The following is a 19283-nucleotide window of genomic DNA, read 5'->3' on the forward strand; positions in this document are numbered from 1 at the left end:
TCCTCTTATGGGAAGGAGCATCTTCGAATGTCACCATCCAACTGCTCTATAATCCATCCTTTTAGTCGCTTGTTAACATGGTTTCTGTCCAAGTTATACGCCTCCTCCAGGGCTGATGGGGGTTTCTATTCATAGAATTTGATATCCTTGTCTTATTGTGAATTCTCACAAAGGAAGGAAATAGCATTTCCTAGAGAACAGTATTTTTGGCACATTAGCGCGTCTTTTCAATGAGAGAGGATTGGGCACATCAGGACTCGGGGAGCATTTTTCTCTCACAATAATCAAGTGTATTTGGCAGGTTTACATTCAAAATGTAATCCTCCACAGATTACTGCTTACTTGCAATTTTCATTACTGCCATAATCTACTGGAATAATCAACATTAGTTACGCAGCAGTGTTGGGTAAAGTTACTCATCCAATAGTTGATACTTGCCCCACTATTAATATTGCAAAAGTTACTCTTTCATGAAAGTAACTAATTAGCACCAGTCAACCACAATCCAATTAGAAAGGAAAACACAAAAAAGTACGAAAATTACATCACAATTTCATAAACTGAAACCTAATGATGTTTTTTTTTCTTTTAACTTTAATAGTTGCTTTTTCATATTACAGAGAAATGCTTCAGATTTGAAATAAATGTAAACATTTGAAAAGCTGATTTTTGGGAGAATTTGAAAACTACTTTATTTAGATCCATGTTTAATTGTTATCAGTCTTATTCTTTGCTGCCTTAGTTGGCACATTGCTAAATTTCTCTCCAACAAACTGCTGTATCAGTTTGGTGAAATTGCTGTGAATTGTTGGTGAAACATAATCTAATTCACCAATTAGATTATGTTATTTAAATTTTAGACTCATTTTTTTACTCTGAGAATTAAATTTTATGCCTAGAAAAAGTCCATAAATCCATTGCTTTTCTAAACTACTACCAAATAGGGTTTCACCCCGTTAACCTTCCATCAAATGAAAAAAAAATAAAATAAAATAACAATACAATAGGAAAAGCAATTAAAATTAAAGCTGCAAGCAGCGATGATCGGGCCCTCGCACCCCAGCGCATGTCGAAGTGACGCTCAGTCGAAGGGCTTTTGTCAGTGACTTGTTGTGTAAAGTTTGAGGCAGATCCAACCGTGTACACTCAAGTTATATCAATTTCCTCTGTCATGGCGAAACATCAAAACTCAACGCCACGCCACGGCCAAACCATCATGATCATACACTAGTCTAGATGACACACACTGATTTTTAAGTCCTTACGATGAATTCTGTAGAAGGAGTTCTTTAAAATACAAGGTATGCGAAATGGCCAAGAAAAGGCGAAAATTGACCAGTTTTTCAAGATGGCCGACTTCCTGTTCGACTTACAATAAGGCTTCAAGAGACTTTTTTGTGCGTGTTGACATTATACATGTGCCCTGTGAATTTCATCTTTCTATGTTAATCTGGAAGGCGGGGCTGCAATTTTGAAATTTTAAAGGGGGCGCTGTTGAGCCATTTTGCCACGCCCATTCAAAGCGACCACATAGGATTTGAGCTGACATCACTCTAGACATGTGTGTCAAGTTTCATGATTGTAGAGCAATCCCTTCTCCCTGAAAAACAGTATCATATTTCATGGCGAAGGATGTGTCGCCATGGTAACAGCATTCAGTTTTGGGTCATGAGCTGCCAAATGTAGCATCACCAAGGTCTTGTTTATTAGCTGACTTAATTTCAGGTGCATCAGCCAAATTTCCTAGGAGTAATTAGACAAAGTACGACGCATGATACTTCCTGTTGCCAGTAGGTGGCGCTATGACTTTGGCTAAATATGAGACTGAACATGTGTTCAGATCGGGACTCTTAACAAGCATATGAAATTTGGAAAAGATCAGACCACGTGGAGTCAAGTTATAAGGCATTGAAATTTCATGGCGTCACATCGAAATTGGCCGCGTCGCCATGGCAACACCTTTCAACGAAGGGTCACCAACTTCATAATATAAGATCTCCAAGGTCTTGAGGCTATTCTCAGTAAATTTCAGCTGGATTCCATCACCGTGCTGCCCACAGGGCGTCAGAGCGTAAAACATGTAACTTCCTGTTGCCAGGAGGTGGCGCTATGACTCATATCCTGTATTGTCACATGGACCCGTTCAGGGCGGGACTCTTATGAAGCACAAAAGGTTTGGCTCTCTTAGGATCATGTATGCCGGAGTTATAGCCGTTTCATTTTTTAAAGGGGGCGCTGTTGAGCCATTTTGCCACGCCCATTCAAAGCGACCACACAGGATTTTAGCTGACATCACTCTAGACATGTGTGTCAAGTTTCATGACTGTAGAGCAATCCATTCTCCCTGAAAAACAGTATCGTATTTCATGGCGAAGGATGTGTCGCCATGGTAACAGCATTCCGTTTTGGGTCATGAGCTGCCAAATGTAGCATCACCAAGGTCTCGTTTATTAGCTGACTTAATTTCAGGGGCATCAGCCAAATTTCCTAGGAGTAATTAGACAAAGTACGACGCATGATACTTCCTGTTGCCAGTAGGTGGCGCTATGACTTTGGCTAAATATGAGACTGAACATGTGTTCAGATCGGGACTCTTAACAAGCATATGAAATTTGGAAAAGATCAGACCACGTGGAGTCAAGTTATAAGGCATTGAAATTTCATGGCGTCACATCGAAATTCGCCGCGTCGCCATGGCAACACCTTTCGACGAAGGGTCACCAACTTCATAATATAAGATCTCCAAGGTCTTGAGGCTATTCTCTGTAAATTTCAGCTGGATTCCATCACCGTGCTGCCCACAGGGCGTCAGAGCGTAAAACATGTAACTTCCTGTTGCCAGGAGGTGGCGCTATGACTCATATCCTGTATTGTCACATGGACCCGTTCAGGGCGGGACTCTTATGAAGCACAAAAGGTTTGGCTCTCTTAGGATCATGTATGCCGGAGTTATAGCCGTTTCATTTTTTAAAGGGGGCGCTGTTGAGCCATTTTGCCACGCCCATTCAAAGCGACCACACAGGATTTTAGCTGACATCACTCTAGACATGTGTGTCAAGTTTCATGACTGTAGAGCAATCCCTTCTCCCTGAAAAACAGTATCGTATTTCATGGCGAAGGATGTGTCGCCATGGTAACAGCATTCCGTTTTGGGTCATGAGCTGCCAAATGTAGCATCACCAAGGTCTCGTTTATTAGCTGACTTAATTTCAGGTGCATCAGCCAAATTTCCTAGGAGTAATTAGACAAAGTACGACGCATGATACTTCCTGTTGCCAGTAGGTGGCGCTATGACTTTGGCTAAATATGAGACTGAACATGTGTTCAGATCGGGACTCTTAACAAGCATATGAAATTTGGAAAAGATCAGACCACGTGGAGTCAAGTTATAAGGCATTGAAATTTCATGGCGTCACATCGAAATTCGCCGCGTCGCCATGGCAACACCTTTCAACGAAGGGTCACCAACTTCATAATATAAGATCTCCAAGGTCTTGAGGCTATTCTCTGTACATTTCAGCTGGATTCCATCACCGTGCTGCCCACAGGGCGTCAGAGCGTAAAACATGTAACTTCCTGTTGCCAGGAGGTGGCGCTATGACTCATATCCTGTATTGTCACATGGACCCGTTCAGGGCGGGACTCTTATGAAGCACAAAAGGTTTGGCTCTCTTAGGATCATGTATGCCGGAGTTATAGCCGTTTCATTTTTTAAAGGGGGCGCTGTTGAGCCATTTTGCCACGCCCATTCAAAGCGACCACACAGGATTTTAGCTGACATCACTCTAGACATGTGTGTCAAGTTTCATGACTGTAGAGCAATCCATTCTCCCTGAAAAACAGTATCGTATTTCATGGCGAAGGATGTGTCGCCATGGTAACAGCATTCCGTTTTGGGTCATGAGCTGCCAAATGTAGCATCACCAAGGTCTCGTTTATTAGCTGACTTAATTTCAGGTGCATCAGCCAAATTTCCTAGGAGTAATTAGACAAAGTACGACGCATGATACTTCCTGTTGCCAGTAGGTGGCGCTATGACTTTGGCTAAATATGAGACTGAACATGTGTTCAGATCGGGACTCTTAACAAGCATATGAAATTTGGAAAAGATCAGACCACGTGGAGTCAAGTTATAAGGCATTGAAATTTCATGGCGTCACATCGAAATTCGCCGCGTCGCCATGGCAACACCTTTCAACGAAGGGTCACCAACTTCATAATATAAGATCTCCAAGGTCTTGAGGCTATTCTCTGTACATTTCAGCTGGATTCCATCACCGTGCTGCCCACAGGGCGTCAGAGCGTAAAACATGTAACTTCCTGTTGCCAGGAGGTGGCGCTATGACTCATATCCTGTATTGTCACATGGACCCGTTCAGGGCGGGACTCTTATGAAGCACAAAAGGTTTGGTTCTCTTAGGATCATGTATGCCGGAGTTATAGCCGTTTCATTTTTCATGGCGAAGGATCGAAATTCGCCGCCCAGCCACGCCCCCTAGGAAAGACTAATGAGAATTGTTTTAATAACTTTTAGTCTCCTATGCCTGTAGATGATACGGACCGAATTTGAAAGTCCTGGGGTCAAATCTCTAGGAGGAGTTCGTTAAAGTATGCGGGCTGGAAATGACAAAATCGGTGCAAAATTTCAACTTTGATACAAAATGGCCGACTTCCTGTTGGAGTTAGGCTATGTGTCCTTGAGACTTTTTGGTGCGCCTGGTCATGATACATATGCATACCGAATTTCGTTCTCCTACGACAATCTGTATCGAGGGGCTCAATTTTCTTGACTTTCTAGGTGGCGCTGTCGAGCCATTTTGTCCCGCTTTATTTCAAGACCCATAAAATATCGCAATTTTCGCCAGTCCTGACATCTGTGCAAATTTTCATGAGTTTTCGTGCATGTTTAGGCCCTCAAAAATGCGTTTGTTTCGGAGGAATAATAATAATAATAATAATAATAATAATAACTCCTTCAGTTTCAATAGGGCTTCGCACCGGTCGGTGCTCGGGCCCTAATAACTTATTTTTAAAAGCAGGTCATCAAAACTTACTGTGGTGCTCCTCGGTGATCTCCCTGTCCTGGTAGTACCACACCACCACGGGTACTGGTGAACTAATGACATCACACACCACCTCCGCCGTCTCACCATGGCGAAACTCCTGCGGTGACTGAACATCCCGAAACGTCAGCCTCTCTGCAAGATCAAACAAGATGGAGATTGAACACCTTTTTTTTTGTCCTGTGAACATTCAGAGCAGACAATTTATTGCAGGTCTGAACATCAAAAGGAAAATAAGAAAAAACTACTGTGCTTTCAGTTTTGAGACTAAATTTAGGGTTAAGGTTCGGAAGTTGTTTTTAAATAAATTTCCTTCCAATTTTCTTTCTGGGTTGCATCCCTGAAGTTGAGTGTTTATGTTTTTAAGGTAGTTTGACGGTTACAATGTTGTGACTAAGAGTCTACAGCCACACTGTGCACAAAGACACAGCGGTGCTTTGAGTTAAACACTATCATTATCTTGCTAACATGCTCACTGTGACAATGCTAAAATGCTGATGTTTAGCAGGTAATATTTACCAGATTCACAATCTTAGTTTAGCGTGTTAGCGTGCTGACATTTAGTAATTAGGACTTAACACAAAGTGCAGCTGAGGCTGATGGGAATGTCATTCTGGTGCTGGGCAAAATTAATGGCACTTGATTTAAAGTCACAGTTTTTCCAAAGTAATTAGAATTGATCTTTTAGGGACCTTGAATGTTTGTAGCAAATTTCATGGCAATCCATCAAATAGTTCACTCGAAACTGAAAATTTCAACCTCATAGTGGTGACAGATGAAAAGACAGTTAAATTCACCCTGTAGGGACCATGAATGTCTGTACAAAATTGTACGGCAATCCATATAAAAGTTATATATAACATTTTATTGAATAATTGACAAGTTTGACCTGCTGTAGGCATTGAAGGAAAAGTTCACCAAAGTTATTGGGATACACTGTCTGGAAACCATGGATGTCCATAAAAAAATTTGATGGCAATCCATCCAATTGTCACTGGTCTAAAGTGGTGGACTAACAGACATCAAGTATTTTGGAAACATTCATATGAAAACAACGTGTGCATTGGAAATGGATGGGTGGCTTTCACTCACATAATCACATAAAACAAAAGTTAATCCCGCTTTGACTGTTTTCTGGGACTCAGATAAGGCGATTCGGATGAAGCAGCACAGGAGACAGAAGGGTGGCTGTTTTTACTTGCTGCCAGTCACAACCATGACAAAAAAAAAATCCTGCAGCTTTTCTGTTTGCAGAATTAGACAAGAACACAGGCAGCCTTTGAGTCACTCTATCTTGGTTTCAGGAACACTTCAATAATAGATCCCACTGTGTGCCGGTTTGAAGCTGTGTCCTCCCCTCTTGACAAACATTTGGTGTTTTTGACAAATTGCTTTTGTGAGGACATTGTTCTTGGACCAGCATTTCTCCACAAACAGCACGTGATTCATCTCCGAAACCCTTCTCTTGTTCGGATAGCTGGCTTTACTCTGTGCCGGGGCTGGCACCACTAGCGCTGCAACCACCTACTATCATCTGCGTGCTGTATTGTGAAGGTGTGAATAAATCAATGACAGCTCTCCTATCAGTCCCTTCCGTTAGTGAGGTTTCAGTATTAGCATTTTGCTGTGTGATTTATGCCAGGCTGCTCCCTAAAATGAGCTTTCTCTCCCCGAGTGCACCCTCCGCCTGCGAACGTGTCTGGCATCTCAGTGTCTTCATTAACTTCAAGGATGCCTTCGTGTGTTTTTGTCATTCATTGGGTTGCTTTCTTATCAATTTCTCACTTCTTGTTCTTTTTATTTCCAGAATCTGTTGCTCTTTCACTCTCCTCGTCTCTCTTAGGTTCGAACGCTTCTGCTGTCACTTGTTCCTTCTGTTTGTATCCACTTTCTGTCTCTTTTGTAGTCACACTGCTCTACAAGAGAATCGGTAAGGGAAACATCCTCTCCCTAGTAACACTCTACTGCACACTTGACACTGGCGTATTGAGAATGTACTCAGTACTCCAGAGTTTCTCTTCCGCCATTTGCCTACACATCACTGTGAGGATAACTGCTTGATACAATGATGAGCCAATTTCCCTGGACCACTCTCAACTGGGATGCATATTTGTTCCTGTCTTTACTGGCCAGTTTTGCTGGTTTTGGAAAATGGACTCATGCAGCAGAGAGAAAATAAAAGGCTCAGACATTATACTGGCTTATTTTATTTGTATGAATTTCCTTTCACCTTGTATGCCTGCAAAAGCACCAAACTACAGCAGTAAATTCAAAGTGATTTTCAGCTATTGCCATCAATGAACTCCATGTGGGACAGCAAGAGCTTTATTTAAAAAGACAAAGTCTACACTCATGTGAGCGACTCTGTGACGCTACACTTAGGAGTGATGCTTAGACCTAAATGCTAATGTCACAATGACAGTGTTAACAGGATTTACACATACAATTTTTACCATGGTTACCATCTTAGCTTAGCATGTAGCATGCTAAGCACAGCTGAGGGTGTTTTGCAGGAACCAAAGTATTGGACAAAGTGAAAATATGACCTAATGATGGTGTTAGATGAAAAGTTAAGTGGACACCAAAGTTATCACAATTTATCCTGAGGGGAACATGAATGTCTGTACCAAAGACATTTCACTCAAAACCACAAATGTGAGCCTCACAGTGGTGCTACAGCAAAAGTCAGGGGATCACCAAATTCATCAGGATTCATCCTCTGGGAACTGTGGATATCCGTACCAGATTTCATGACAATCTTTCCAATAGTTGTTGAGGCATTTCTCTAAAAAGCAAAAAACTTCATGGTGGCGCCAGAGGAAAAGTCAGGAGATCTCCAAAGTCAGTAGGTTTCCTCCTCTGGGGACCACTGATGTCTGTATTGCCATTCAAAATTGAAAGGCAATCCATCTAATAGGTGTGCAGGAATGTCAGTCTGAACCAAAGAGGTGCACCAACCAAGAGACAAACATTAGCCACTAGCATGGCTAAAACAGCAGGAGAACAAGCTAACAGCTTTTCTGTGTTTGTTTGAAGTTCACTGAAGTCCAGGCACCTGTTTTGGATTCCAAACTGATCTGCTCCTGAATGCAGCATGATTATAACAGGCCATCATGGAGATGTCAGCAACTACTGAGAGGATGTCAACACTTTCCATCCCACAGGTCATGAATTTCATGTAGAACATGTTGTAGCACACAGGCCAGTGCACCGCCTGAGGAGTCCTCGCCTGCTCTGGCTGCGCGCTGGCAGACTGCTGGCTGGAGCTTTAGGCAGGTTTTCATGTGCATGCTGTTCATGTAATCCACACCGAGGGCCCGAGTGAGTGACGCCCAGTTGCCATGGAAACAATGGTTTTAGGGAGCTGGTTATGTGGTGAATGAGGCGAGGGCTGAGTGGTGGCAGGTGTGATTGAGGCTGTGATGTCTCCCCTAATGGTTCGCTGGGAAAGGATGAAAAAGGCAGCAACGCAGCAGGTGATGATTTCCAGTCTGTGTGCACATGTAATTGTGTGTGTGTGTGTGTGTGTGTGCGAAAGAGTGTCTCCTGGCATCAGCTCCCTGTACCTTGACGTTTTCTCCAATTAAACTTGGGGAATACTCCTGATCAAAGCCCAGTGTATGTGGGTATTTGGGTTATTCACATCTCAGAAATCACTTGGTTCTTATGTAATGTTTGTGTGTGTGTGTGTGTGTGTGTGTGTGTGTGCCTGCCTTTGCATGCATATCATAATGCTAATCCATTTCGTGACACGGCGCTACCTGTGAACAGAGGGTGTTGTGAGGATTAGGAAAGGTGCCTTTTCCAGCACAGGGCCACAGCCAAAATTTCAGAAATAGACTAATCCTGGTTGTAGGCGGAAGTAAATAAACCGCCATTACTGGATGGCTTGTCACTTGTAAATCCATGCAATATCACTGTAATGCATGTAAAGGATTTTGCCTTAAAACATCATCAAATTGGAATTGAAATAAAGGTTATAATCTTAAGAAAGTCAAACTTTTTATTTTTTCCAAATGTTAATAGACTGTGTCATCACCAATTTCAAAATAGTGTTTTAAGACCGAATAACTTCCACATGTACATTTGCAACTGCTGTAATGGCGGCAGCGTTAGAGAGCACAAACATCTGGCAGATACGTCTACACTGAATGCCACTCAGAAAGTTCTGACGAGACAAAAACAGTTTCAAATGTTATTTATTCAGTAAGCTGCTCACTTATATGTTTTGTTAAGTGTAAACTCCCAGTGTGGAGAAATTTGCTGTTTTAAAGCTTTTTTTTAGAGATTTCTCCACACTGCCAGGCTGTGTTGCCAACTATTTTCAGTGTAAAGTAGCTAAAGCCTGCTGGAAAAGTCACTAGATGATGTCATGTGCTAATTTGCATATCTATGACGTCATGACATAATTACATACATAAAAGATTTTTAAAAATCTAACGAAAATTAAGTTAAATTAAACTAGCTATATCATTAGCCATTTTTTTCAAGCAGCTCCTCAATGTGCATCTAAATCTACCTAATGCAGACTCAACTCCATCTGAAGTATGATGAATAGAGAGATGATCATGCACTGGAAGAAATATTTTGACTAAACAAAGTTAAGCTTAAATAGTAAAGTTAAATCATTTAGAATAAAAACAATGAGGATAAATGACTGGTCATTACGTTCACACATTCACAGCTCATTCAAGACTCTGTCTGGTTGGTGATTGGTCCACTGAACGTGCTGCTGCTCTGTTCCACCCGCTGAACAGTCAATCCAGAGAGCCACATTAGCTCTCATTCACTGAGAAATACCAGCAACTCCCTTCAAGGAGAGGAGTTAAGGTCTGTCCAAAAAGTCAGAAAAAGTTGCTTAGGGGGTCTGAGCAGTTGCTAAGTTGGCAACACTGCTGCCAAGAATACAATTACGGTTGATTAATATTAAATTTTGTTGGCCTAAAAGTAGCCAAATTTGAATATATTGAGTCTAAAAATACTGCAGTCAGACAATAAAATATCCGTCATGTGTTAGTTTCTTGAATTGTAGAATGTAACTCCCCAAAGGTGGTTAATACTCCCAGAAAATAGGGCCTCAGTGTCCCTGATAGAAGCTACAATCCTGGTCCTACATGCTTTTTATATTTTTGTCCAAAGCAAATCACAAGAATGAGCTGGAAAGGCGTTAAGTTGAATGTATTCCTCAAGGACACTTTTACATGACAAATGGCGGTTAATTCACTGCTCGCCGTGAGGATGAAACTAGCGATGGGACAGTGTCTGTGACCACCGAGCCCCCCCCCCCCCCCCCCCACCCCCCCCGTAACATTAAGTTTTTCCCTGGAAATAGTGATGGGTCAGCAAGGCAGGTTAGCCTCGGTGCCACATCCCTCATTATGCCTGGCAGGATCCAGGTCCCATGGCATTACTAGCTGTCATTATACTTTAATCACTAGAATGAGTGTAACACACACGCTTGCACCGGCTCACACATAAAGTCAAAGGTACACATGGACCTAAAATGCACTTGCACAGACAGAGCCAACATTTCTAACAGCTTGTGGCTGCGAATATGAATAGGCTGTCTGTCCCTGCGATCAAACACTAATGCAGGAGGTTTATTCTCTTCATGTCTTCATGTCTAAATCTCCTCAGGAGGCAAACATAGAGGCTCTGCAGGTAAATGTGGAAATGTGTATGTGTGTGCACGCTATCTGTCAAGCTTACGGTAGATCTCCAGCACGACCGAGGCTTCCTCGGTGTGACCGCTGGCGTCAGTGGCTTGGCAGCGGTAGATACCCGCGTCCTCGATGATGGCGTTGTAAATGATGAGCCTGGATCGTGACGTCTCCGTGTGGAGTGCCATCCGCTTGGAGGGCATGATGCGTTCGCCCTGAGGGTTGTACCACTCCAGCCTCACCGGCTCGCCGATAGCTAGGAGCAAGGACAGAGAGAGAAACACACATAGGGAAAACTGACTCTTTTTTACCAGGCAGGTCATAATCATGTCGTACTTTAGTTTTCTTTTTTCACATTTACATTTCTTGCTTTCATTCATACTCCCACTCACACCTGGGATCTGTCTAGAAAGGTATCAGTAATGTTGAGTACGTTTAAATGCCTGAGGACATTTATTTCCTGTGCAACAGACCGCCAGCATCTATATGTATTTTCCAAATTACTCCAATAAACTGAACCACCAACCTTGCAGTCCCAAGATCATTTCTGAAAATATTGCATTTCCCAAGAGTGACATTCACTTGTTGCCTCTATGCATACATCATATCAGTCAACCTGAAAGATGCTCATCCATAAGCAGGTGTAGAAAGGCAAAATATGGTTTGATAACAACTTATTATGTGAGTATAAGTCTACTGCACAGGCTAAATGTTTTAGTGTAGCTTTGTTTAGCTTGTTACATTTTGCATTTTCAACCTTCATTAAAGTTGATAGGCACCAAAAACTGAGAGAGAAAGGCAGGAATATAAGCGACCTAAGCCAAGGTCTCCACAAACTGATCTATTTTTAAGATTCAGTCAGACTCATATTAAGGAAAATCTTGAGGCAAAAATAATTTGAATTCCAATTAAGACAGCCAATCATTTCCAGAATCTGAAGTAAGTTTGAGGCACTTTTGTATAATACAACAACACTTAAAATCAGCACACAGGGATAAAAAAAAAAAATGCACGGCTATGCCTCACTGAATGAAAGGATTTTATTGATTTGGGTGTGCAAACTCTTTTTGGACACATACAGCGCTGCCAGTGAATAAGTTTTTTATTTCCCTGATGTATTTGAACATGTCAGTACTATAACATTGCAGCTCGCTTTGGTCTGCTGAACAGCTGAGGACCATCCAGTGTTGTTGTTGGAACTTGTCAAGGGAACAGAAATGACATGATTATGTCATAATCTTGGATTTACATAGCTAATAAGCCTGTAAAGGAATAGGGACATATGTAGGCTGTAAATTCCACTCTCATTTCCCGAGAATATGCACATATACAAACACACAGACACTAAACGCAGAAACAAATGGTAGGCCTAATCAAAAGCTAAGTTGCACCCTGATTAAAACAGTGTCCATATGTAGCCTATGAAACATGAACTCATCTGGCTACTGGTAGAGATGATAGCACCATCTGCAAGCAGCAGGTGCCCTTTGCCTGTAAATTCTGCTGATAAAAGTGTCAGTGTGGAGGGCCATTACTTGGCCTATCAATCAGCCAAAGCCTCCAACACTAGAGGAGATGGACCGAGACAGGTCGCTGGATTTAATTAAGGAAACAAAAGAAACTGGAGTATCAAACTGAAGCAATACGAGTTTGTGACACAAGTGTCTTGTTTAGGAAAATGGCAACCCCAGAGCGAGCGAGCAGAAAGCAGGCAATTTGAAGCTCTCTTTTCACTCTGCAACTATCAGCAAGATGCCCTTGAGCAAAGCTTTTAACCTCCAGCTGCTCAGCAGCCAGCAGCACATGGTTGTGTCGGTTCATGTCAACAGCTCCCAGGTATAATAGACCATTTTTACAGCAGACACTTTGCCTCCTCAAAGCAGGAAATGCACAAATGAAATTAATACCATTGAAATGGCTTACTGGAACAATTAATGCAATACAGCCATTGCTAATGTTATTATTTACATCTGTGCTTTTCCTGCTTTCACAAGACAAAATGTCTACTGTGAAAATGATCCATTGTGAGGAGACGGCTTGGTGTGGGCTCGGCAAGATTTAGCTGAAAAACGTCATGTTTGTTCAGAATGTACAGTTTTAATGTAAAATTTATGTTAATAGCATATAACATCAATATAATGATCTCTCAGTTTGATAGTGTACTGTCATCTAAAGGCAAATGATGACAAATTAGCTGATTTGTCTCCTGTCTCACTTTGCATCATAGAAAACCATGCAGACCGCAACTCACAACCCAGCACGCTAACACTGATCATCATCACTGTGTTTCCAGCAACCATCAGCATCATATCCTTGGCATGTGTTTCTGCTGCTCGTTAGTTTCGAGGCCAACAAATCTGATGAGGCAATCAAGCACGAGCATTGCTGAAAATCATATTACAGTACAAGTGATCCCCCCCCCGCCCCCCCACTCCTCACTCTGCCTTCCTTCACACGTGGCTTCCCTCTGGAGCGTCCTGGTTCATGTGGGTACTTGTGGGGAACAGATAAGCGTCTCTTTATACCTGTTAGCGTTACAACGTTATCACCTCTTACCATTTTACAGTCTGTTGACAACAGAGACAGCTAAACATGTTAAAGTTGATGCAGCTAGCATGGTGACAGGCCATTTGCTTCACAGATGATTGGAGAAGACAGGAGTGTGTAGCATGCCGCCCTGTTTTTCACGCTCAGCTCTGCCCCCCCTCTGCGTATTTACAACTGTAGCTGATGGAAATTTCTGTCAGGCCACTCTAAAAACCTACATAAGCTCTGGCATTATTACTGATTCTTGCACAATGAATAACGCCTCTGACGGTAGATCAGTTTTCTAGGTGCTGGAAACACGTCTACACTGCAACACACTGATTGGTAGTCTGCTTATGTTAACCATGTTAACCATACGCATGGAAATAAGACTTTAAACAAGGCCAGGACAAGCTTCAAAGCTTTGTATCTGGAAGGTGTCTCAGACAAAGTTTATGATCCTCCTAAGCAGTGAGGGAGCAATATAAAGCAACTGAAATATTGAAACAATCTCAGCCTCCTGCACAAGGCAGATTATTGACTAGACGTGCCCCTTGGCGCCAAAATTAGCCGAGTGGAAGCCGAAACACCCCCGGGTCCCCACGGTAGCTGGCACTGGAGCCATGGTAGTAATTGATTTAGGTCTCCAGGGAAGTTGATAACAGGGGAGAAACAAGAGCTGAGCAGAAAAGGAAGGAAGAGAGCATCTAACTGGTCAGCATGATGTCAAAATTACCACTCATATCTTTCTGTCTCTGTCTACTCTGTAATGTCTGGCCAATGGGTAAACAACTGGGACGAGTGATGTCACATGGATCAGCCATACTCTCGTTAGACATCTGAAGGAACACTCTTGGATCTTGTTTCATTATTGAGGCAGCTTTTGAAGCCGCTTCTGTTTTGTTTCAGCAGCCAACGGGTGTTCTGGCTCGCTGCCACTGCAGTCATAGGGGAGGTTAAACACACACCTAAATACTACTTTATCCACCTCCATGTTTGTCACGCTATGAGCCCAGGTTCATTTCACCTGACTGGAGACACATTTTACATCAGATAAAGAAAGTGTGTTTCCCAACATAAGCTCAAACTGACCCTTTTAAACTGAATGTAAAGATTGGTACATGAAGAAAACTTTTTTTTAAAACATTTTTTAAAATCATTTGCTTGTTTTCCATGATGTGTCACATTTTCTTGGAAGTTTTTGCTGACATTGTTGTCTTGATGAGTTCAATGAATATGAACTATAGAATATAAGATCATGAAAATCATGAAGCAACAGTTATGACTTTGGATTTCTATAAACTGCATGTTGTTCATTCAATAATATACAAACAGATGACAAAATAAAGGGAAAACCTGAATGAGTGTAGAGATATAACATATATATATCCTTCCATACAGGCCACATCTAAATCTATAACTTAACACCTTTGGGAGATATTGGAGCAATGTATTAGTGCTCTCCACCACCACCACCATCAAAACACCAAATTAAGGACTATAGTTTAGACACTTGGCCAATCAATGACTAAGATAACTTAAGCTGTTTGGGAGGCTTGTGGTGGTCCAACACCTATGAACTTTTGTTTTGGTTTTTCCATTAATGTTTGACCAATCTATATATTTCTGCAGCCCAAAACAAAAGTTACATTAACTACATATTTGGTCAAGGTCAGAATCTGACTTTCTGATGCCTATTTTCATATTAAAATATACTGGAGTATAATTTCTGTGAAAACAAAAATTTGCACTACAAAATATAAAATGGAGCCAGATGGAGTGGGTGAGATAACCAAGGCTAGCCTTGCAAAAGCTCAAAACTAAATCCACTCATTGATGTCATCTGTCGCTGAAAAAAATACATTTTTATGAACTGACATCTTGGTAACTTGTTATTCCACAGACCTGAATGAGGCCGCATCTAAATCCAATCATGATGGACAACAAAATCTGAGCTAAACTCCTGCTAAAGGTAACTATCTTAGCACCATAACTGCAATCTCGGCTATGCCATTTGATGCAGTTAAGCTACCATTATATCACATATTTATTAATAGGAAGCATAAAAGGGTGTAAAGTGAAGGCATTATGTATGCTCTGTAATACAGTCAAGGTGAAAACTTTAAACCCTTTGATTTCTTAACTTCACTGCTTCTGTTAGTCTGCCTTTGTAAGGCAGTAAAGAAGGAACATAGTTTTACCTTTACGCACAAAACCAGACTAAGTGCACTCATGTAATACAGCTAAATAGTACAACTTCTACTGCAGCTTTGCACAATGATAATTTTCTTATTTGACTTCACACCATAGTGATGTTGTTGACACACATATTGTTGCAGAAACTGTTCGTACCTCTCATTGAATGCATTCATCATAGAAACATCCCTGACCTTTCCCCTCGACTATGATGGAAACAGACCAGGAACAAATGCACCCAAGGTACAAGGTGACACGAGCACAAATAGAGTTTTTCTCTCCTTCTAGTGGACTGCTTAGAGTCAAACATTTTCTAAAGATAATCTCCACATCCATCCCCTCCCTCCTGCTTTGCAGCTCAGTTCACCTGTTCTTTCTCTCTGCTTCTCATTTGCTGTTTTCCTCTCCTCTTCCTTATTCTTCTTATTCTTATGCTGTAGCGAGAGGTGATGAATAAAAGTTAATTCAGCTGAATGGACGCCTCTCACATTTTCTTCTAAAAGCAAGAATCTATGAATAGATGGCACATCTCTCACTCTGAGAATGAAAGATAAAAGAGGTTTTGAAAAAAGGGGCTTGGAACATTTAGAGGTTATTCGACTAGCATGTACAATTTCATGTTTGTACACTTAGAAAATGTTCAGTCTTGATGGGAAATTTAGTCTACAGCAGAAATGTATGTATTTCTGTTTCAGTGGAGTATGGAGAAAGTGTCCAACTACACTAAATGCACTGGTTTCTGTGTTCAGCATTCATCAATTGTTTGTGAGTTTGCCCAGTTGTCATATAATTAATGAATGAATTAAATTTTATTATTTTGTCGTGCATACAATTGTATGAGCTTACCAGTCACCATAAATTCAAACAAGCCAGGACCAGAGTACAGCATATACACTGTCAAACAACAGAAAAAGAAATAAAGAAACAACTAAAGCATATTTCACCTTCAGATCTTCTGACAATCAGTGAGTAGGGCAGAACTCCTAAATCACTGATAGAAACTTACTATGTATTACTGAAAAATCAAAATGAATACTTCACAAACAATCTATCTTGCCTTCTTTTCTAGGCTTTTGAGATTAAGTTAACAACATCGAAATTAAACAGCTATTCCAGTTTTTACTCATCTGAACACCAGAATATTTCAGGGTTTTTGTCGAGCGATTTCACACTACAGTAACTCTCTTAAGTCATCACAATTTGTACAGTACAACAGAAAATGGGTCTCATTTTCCACTTCACCCAAATCACAGAGCTCACAGTCTGTTTTGCTCTGGAATATTTTTGAATCGACCAACCTCAATGGCCAGATGAAGAATACCAGCTCTCAACTGTGCAACCCTAAGATCTTTGGCTTCTAGATAAATGAGATTCTGTTTGATATGCACAATGTCCTTAATTTTAGCTTTGATAGAACATTTTCAAACCATTTTTCTTCAAATTTCAGTGAAACCTTACTTTTGATGGGGTTAACATTACAGCACACATTATTCCTGTAGATATGCAGCACATCCACATCCTCAAAATTGAGTAAAGCTCTTTTAACCATGGAGAACTGTGTGATTTGCTCCACATAAAAACTTCTTCTTATTTATTCTGTCCTCTGCCATTTTGATTAGATGGTTCCACAGTTGGATCATTTTACATTATCCTTGTACAGACCCTGGTACCCATCCCATGTCTCACTGAACTGCTGGAATCTGAATCTATGAACCCCCGGAAAACTTTGCATAACTCTATTCTGTATGGTGTCTATAGTTTTATATTCTTTTAAGCCCCTCTCACTTCTGCAGCATAGTTCAGTTTGAGGGAGACACATGCATCGTAAAGTGTTAGAATAGCCAAGATCATTACATACTTTCAGTTTGTTAATAACTGATCCCAAAGCTCTCCCAGCAGAATCAACAAGGGACCCAATTCCAACCGTAAGTCATAAAGTCATCAATAAAAAAAACATTTATATGAACTAACATATTCTAAAATGACTGAGCCAAAACTAATTCTTTGTGTACTTCTTTCCATACCTTTCTTTCTGAAGTGCATTATTTGTGTTTAGCTTTGATTTATTGATAATCTCCACTTATAACACCACAAACTAACCACATTCAACATTTTCTGTGGGTCAGATTCAGACTCAGCCAGTAAAGCCAGTAAAATTATATCATCCGCATATAATAAAACCCCCAATTTGATGTCATCCAAGTATACGCTTAAATTAGCCTCTTTAATCTGTAAAGCTCAGTCATTCACGAATAATGCAAAAAGAGTTGGAGAAAGTATCACCTTGTTTTACTCCAAAAGGTGTATCAAACCAGTCAGTAAACATATCATTGATCTCAACACAGGCACCTATACAAGGTCTGGATTACTTTATAGAATCTACCATCCACCCCACTTCCATAAATTTAAAGGCAAGCAAATCTCTGTTAATCTAGTCAAACACCTTTTGAAAGTCAATAAAACATGTGAAAGTGGGTTTGCCTTCTGCAATTCTAGTTTTAATTACGGTTGATACTGAATGTATATGATCGATACAGGCTTGTTTCTATCTAAATCCATTTTGCTCATCAACAAGATCCTGTCCCATCTCTAAATACTGAGTGGGCCTGTTGTTCAGTATATTAGCACACACTTTGTCAACTGTATTAAGGAGGCTGCTGACACTATGATTGAGGGATATTCTGGGGTCATTCTTTGATGACTTTGGAATAGGATTAATAACAAACTTGTACCAAACTGACGGGATTATACCATGTTCAAAGCATGTCTTGAAGAGATAAAAGAGGATCTCGACGAGATGTGGAGATTTTAAAGCTTCATTTGGGATACGTTCTATTCCAGATGCCTTATTCAATTTTGCTTTGTCGACAGCCTTTTAACTTCCTCTATAGTGATGTTCAGGAATGTATTTTGAGCTATATCCTGGTATATTCATAGCCATCTCCTAACATCTCCTAATGAACATGTCATCAAACCCAGGTGGAATATGATCTCCTGAAAATAAATTTGCAAAGTCTTTCTCCCATTTTCCAAGCACTACCACTTTTTTGTTCTCATTGTCACCATTATCTAGTATAATTTCCATTGGGATTTTCTTTAGTTTATTAGAACCCAATTTATTTATTTATTTTCCAAATAAATATCACTCCTGTTGTGGATTGTTACTTTGTTATTGATCCAGCTGTAATGCTTTTCCTCTTCTGAACTGCTATTTGTAGATCTGTATGTGTACCTCAATCAAAAATAAACTGAGTTTGCCTCTATTGTTCCATAAGTTGCGTTCTGGTCAGTGGGTCCTGACATTTTAGAAATTCCCTCTCTGCCTTTAATCACTCTGAAGTTTTGAGTTATGCATTCAATATGGCTTAGTCTTACACATTTTCTGATATGACCCTTTCTGACTTGAAAAATCTGATTTTGTCAATAGGTACATATATATTTCCCTGCACTTTATATCACAAAATAATCCATATCAATTATCAATATTCATTTGTGTTTTCTTGCGTCATTCTAATTTACTAATAAGTTCCAACAGAGCAAGAAAACACATATTAGAAGAAAAGAAAAGTGTCGTCTTTTAGTTGGACTGACCCCAGTATCACCTTTAAAAGAATAAATCTCAATAGTAACATTAATTTTAAATCTAAGCATTAACAAAGAATGGTCCGGTAACCTGCATCTCACACCTATAAGGTCAATACAAGCAGGGTTATTGTTCAAAAGCTCAGATGAGGTGATCACTTTAAAGTCAATATGTATGTCCATACAATCATGGGAGGTTATTATATAGTCCACAACAGTGTTTCCTCTTGATGATATAGATGTAAAATTGTCATTA

At 40.5% G+C, this 19283-nt stretch overlaps 1 protein-coding gene across 8 annotated transcripts in view; it reads right to left on the reverse strand.

Moving 5' to 3' along the window:
• LOC122976189 (neural cell adhesion molecule 2-like) overlaps nt 1–19283 on the reverse strand; it is a 436488-nt gene that overhangs the window by 76549 nt on the left and 340656 nt on the right. For all 8 annotated transcript variants that reach the window (XM_044344505.1, XM_044344504.1, XM_044344509.1 and 5 more), the window contains 2 exons: nt 10773–10979; nt 5055–5198 (listed from right to left, as the gene is read on the reverse strand). In XM_044344505.1, the coding sequence (XP_044200440.1) occupies nt 5055–5198; nt 10773–10979 (351 nt within the window). The remainder of the gene's footprint in view (nt 1–5054; nt 5199–10772; nt 10980–19283) is intronic.

This window comes from Thunnus albacares, chromosome 24, assembly GCF_914725855.1.
Source record: "Thunnus albacares chromosome 24, fThuAlb1.1, whole genome shotgun sequence".
NCBI classification, from domain to species: Eukaryota; Metazoa; Chordata; class Actinopteri; order Scombriformes; family Scombridae; genus Thunnus; species Thunnus albacares.